The sequence below is a fragment of the Penaeus vannamei genome, chromosome 16 (genome assembly GCF_042767895.1).
Source record: "Penaeus vannamei isolate JL-2024 chromosome 16, ASM4276789v1, whole genome shotgun sequence".
Lineage (NCBI taxonomy): Eukaryota > Metazoa > Arthropoda > Malacostraca > Decapoda > Penaeidae > Penaeus > Penaeus vannamei.
In genome coordinates, this window is record NC_091564.1 from 8,537,580 (window position 1) to 8,540,079 (window position 2,500).

Below are 2,500 nucleotides of genomic sequence, written 5' to 3' on the forward strand. Positions count from 1 at the left end.
TATATATATATATATATATATATATATATATATATATATATATATATAACGTTTGTGTGTGTGTGTGTCTGTCTGCGAGATATTACACACACATACCTATACACAAATGTGCGTTCATACCCTTAAAAAAATACCGTCTCTTTAGCTCCATACCACCCACCACCCACCCCGTCCCCCACCCCACCCTCCGCCCCAGTCAGCCCCCCTCTAAGCATCCCCCCCAGTCAGCCCCCCTCTAACCCTCCCCCCCAGTCAGCCCCCCTCTAACCCTCCCCCCCAGCCAGCCCCCCTCTAAGCCTCCCCCCAGTCAGCCCTCCTCTAAGCCTCCCCCCCAGTCAGCCCCCCTCTAAGCCTCCCCCACCAGTCAGCCCCCCTCTAAGCTTCCCCCCCAGTCAGCCCCCCTCTAACCCTCCCCCCCAGTCAGCCCCCCTCTAAGCCTCCCCCCCCAGTCAGCCCCCCTCTAAGCCTCCCCCCAGTCAGCCCTCCTCTAAGCCTCCCCCCCAGTCAGCCCCCCTCTAAGCCTCCCCCACCAGTCAGCCCCCTCTAAGCCTCCCCCCCAGTCAGCCCCCCTCTAAGCCTCCCCCCCCAGTCAGCCCCCCTCTAAGCCTCCCCCCCACTCAGCCCCCCTCCAAGCCTCCCCCCCACTCAGCCCACCTCTAACCCTCCCCCCCAGTCAGCCCCCCTCTAAGCCTCCCCCCCCCAGTCAGCCCCACTCTAAGCCTCCCCCCCCAGTCAGCCCCCCTCTAAGCCTCCCCCCCCCAGTCAGCCCCCCTCTAACCCTCCCCCCCAGTCAGCCCCCCTCTAAGCCTCCCCCCAGTCAGCCCTCCTCTAAGCCTCCCCCCCAGTCAGCCCCCCTGTAAGCCTCCCCCACCAGTCAGCCCCCCTCTAAGCTTCCCCCCCAGTCAGCCCCCCTCTAACCCTCCCCCCCAGTCAGCCCCCCTCTAAGCCTCCCCCCCCAGTCAGCCCTCCTCTAAGCCTCCCCCCCAGTCAGCCCCCCTGTAAGCCTCCCCCACCAGTCAGCCCCCTCTAAGCCTCCCCCCAGTCAGCCCTCCTCTAAGCCTCCCCCCCAGTCAGCCCCCCTGTAAGCCTCCCCCACCAGTCAGCCCCCTCTAAGCCTCCCCCCCAGTCAGCCCCCCTCTAAGCCTCCCCCCCCAGTCAGCCCCCCTCTAAGCCTCCCCCCCACTCAGCCCCCCTCCAAGCCTCCCCCCCACTCAGCCCACCTCTAACCCTCCCCCCCAGTCAGCCCCCCTCTAAGCCTCCCCCCCCCCAGTCAGCCCCACTCTAAGCCTCCCCCCCAGTCAGCCCCCCTCTAAGCCTCCCCCCCCCAGTCAGCCCCCCTCTAACCCTCCCCCCCCAGTCAGCCCCCCTCTAAGCCTCCCCCCCCAGTCAGCCCCCCTCTAAGCCTCCCCCCCCAGTCAGCCCCACTCTAAGCCTCCCCCCCCCAGTCAGCCCCCCTCTAAGCCTCCCCCCCCAGTCAGCCCCCCTCTAACCCTCCCCCCCCAGTCAGCCCCCCTCTAACCCTCCCCCCCCAGTCAGCCCCCCTCTAAGCCTCCCCCCCAGTCAGCCCCCCTCTAAGCCTCCCCCCCAGTCAGCCCCCCTCTAAGCCTCCCCCCCCCCAGTCAGCCCCCTCTAAGCCTCCCCCCCAGTCAGCCCCCCTCTAAGCCTCCCCCCCCAGTCAGCCCCCCTCTGAGCCTCCCCCCCCAGTCAGCCCCCTCTAAGCCTCCCCCTCCCCCCAGGGCGACGCCGAGAAGGCCGTGGGCAAGAGTCCGATCCCCATTATGGACAGAACCAAGACGGACGAGCAGGCTTCCTCGCAGGTAAGGGTCGGGCCCGCGCGACAGGTAAAACGGGGGATTTATTTATTTGCTAATCTCTCTCTCTCTCTCTCTCTCTCTCTCTCTCTCTCTCTCTCTCTCTCTCTCTCTCTCTCTCTCTCTCTCTCTCTCTCTCTCTCTCTCTCTCTCTCTCTCTTCTTTCTTTTTCTCTCTTTTTCTCTTTCTTCTCTGCTTTTTCTTTTTTTCTTTTTTTTTTCTTTTTTCGCATTTTCTTTTCTTTTTTCCTTTTTCTTTTTTTTTCTATTCTTTTCTCTTCCTCTGAGGGTATCTGAATAGAGGGAATATGTTTTTTATCTATTTTTTCTCTTCCTTTCGTTTTTTTGTTTTCTTTATTTTTCTTTTTTGGTGTTGGATTGGAAGAGTAATGTTGATGAATGCTTGTTTACTTAATCAGTCGAGTTCGCTTAATTCATCAATAAATACTCTTATGCAACCTGTCAACATTGTGAAATCATCTTTTTCTTGGTATTTCATTTAGATAAATATTCATCTGTGTGAAATTGATATTGATAATCAGTGCCAGTCAGTTAAGACCTATGTTCACTGTATCATTTTGAACGATACAAATTGATAAAATGTGTTTTTTCTCTCTGTGTGAATCGTGTTGTGAAGTATATTACATGGCTAAGCTTTTAACTCAAAATTAGCATTCATTTTTTCACTTA

At 57.9% G+C, this 2,500-nt stretch overlaps 1 protein-coding gene across 4 annotated transcripts in view; it reads left to right on the plus strand.

Annotated features, from left to right (window-relative positions):
• The window catches only part of LOC113816883 (probable 3',5'-cyclic phosphodiesterase pde-5), a gene marked incomplete at its 5' end in the record, with an annotated part of 71,529 nt that overhangs the window by 67,673 nt on the left and 1,356 nt on the right, over window positions 1–2,500 (plus strand). For all 4 annotated transcript variants that reach the window (XM_070131137.1, XM_070131136.1, XM_070131139.1 and 1 more), the window contains 1 exon segment: window positions 1,737–1,817. In XM_070131137.1, the coding sequence (XP_069987238.1) occupies window positions 1,737–1,817 (81 nt within the window).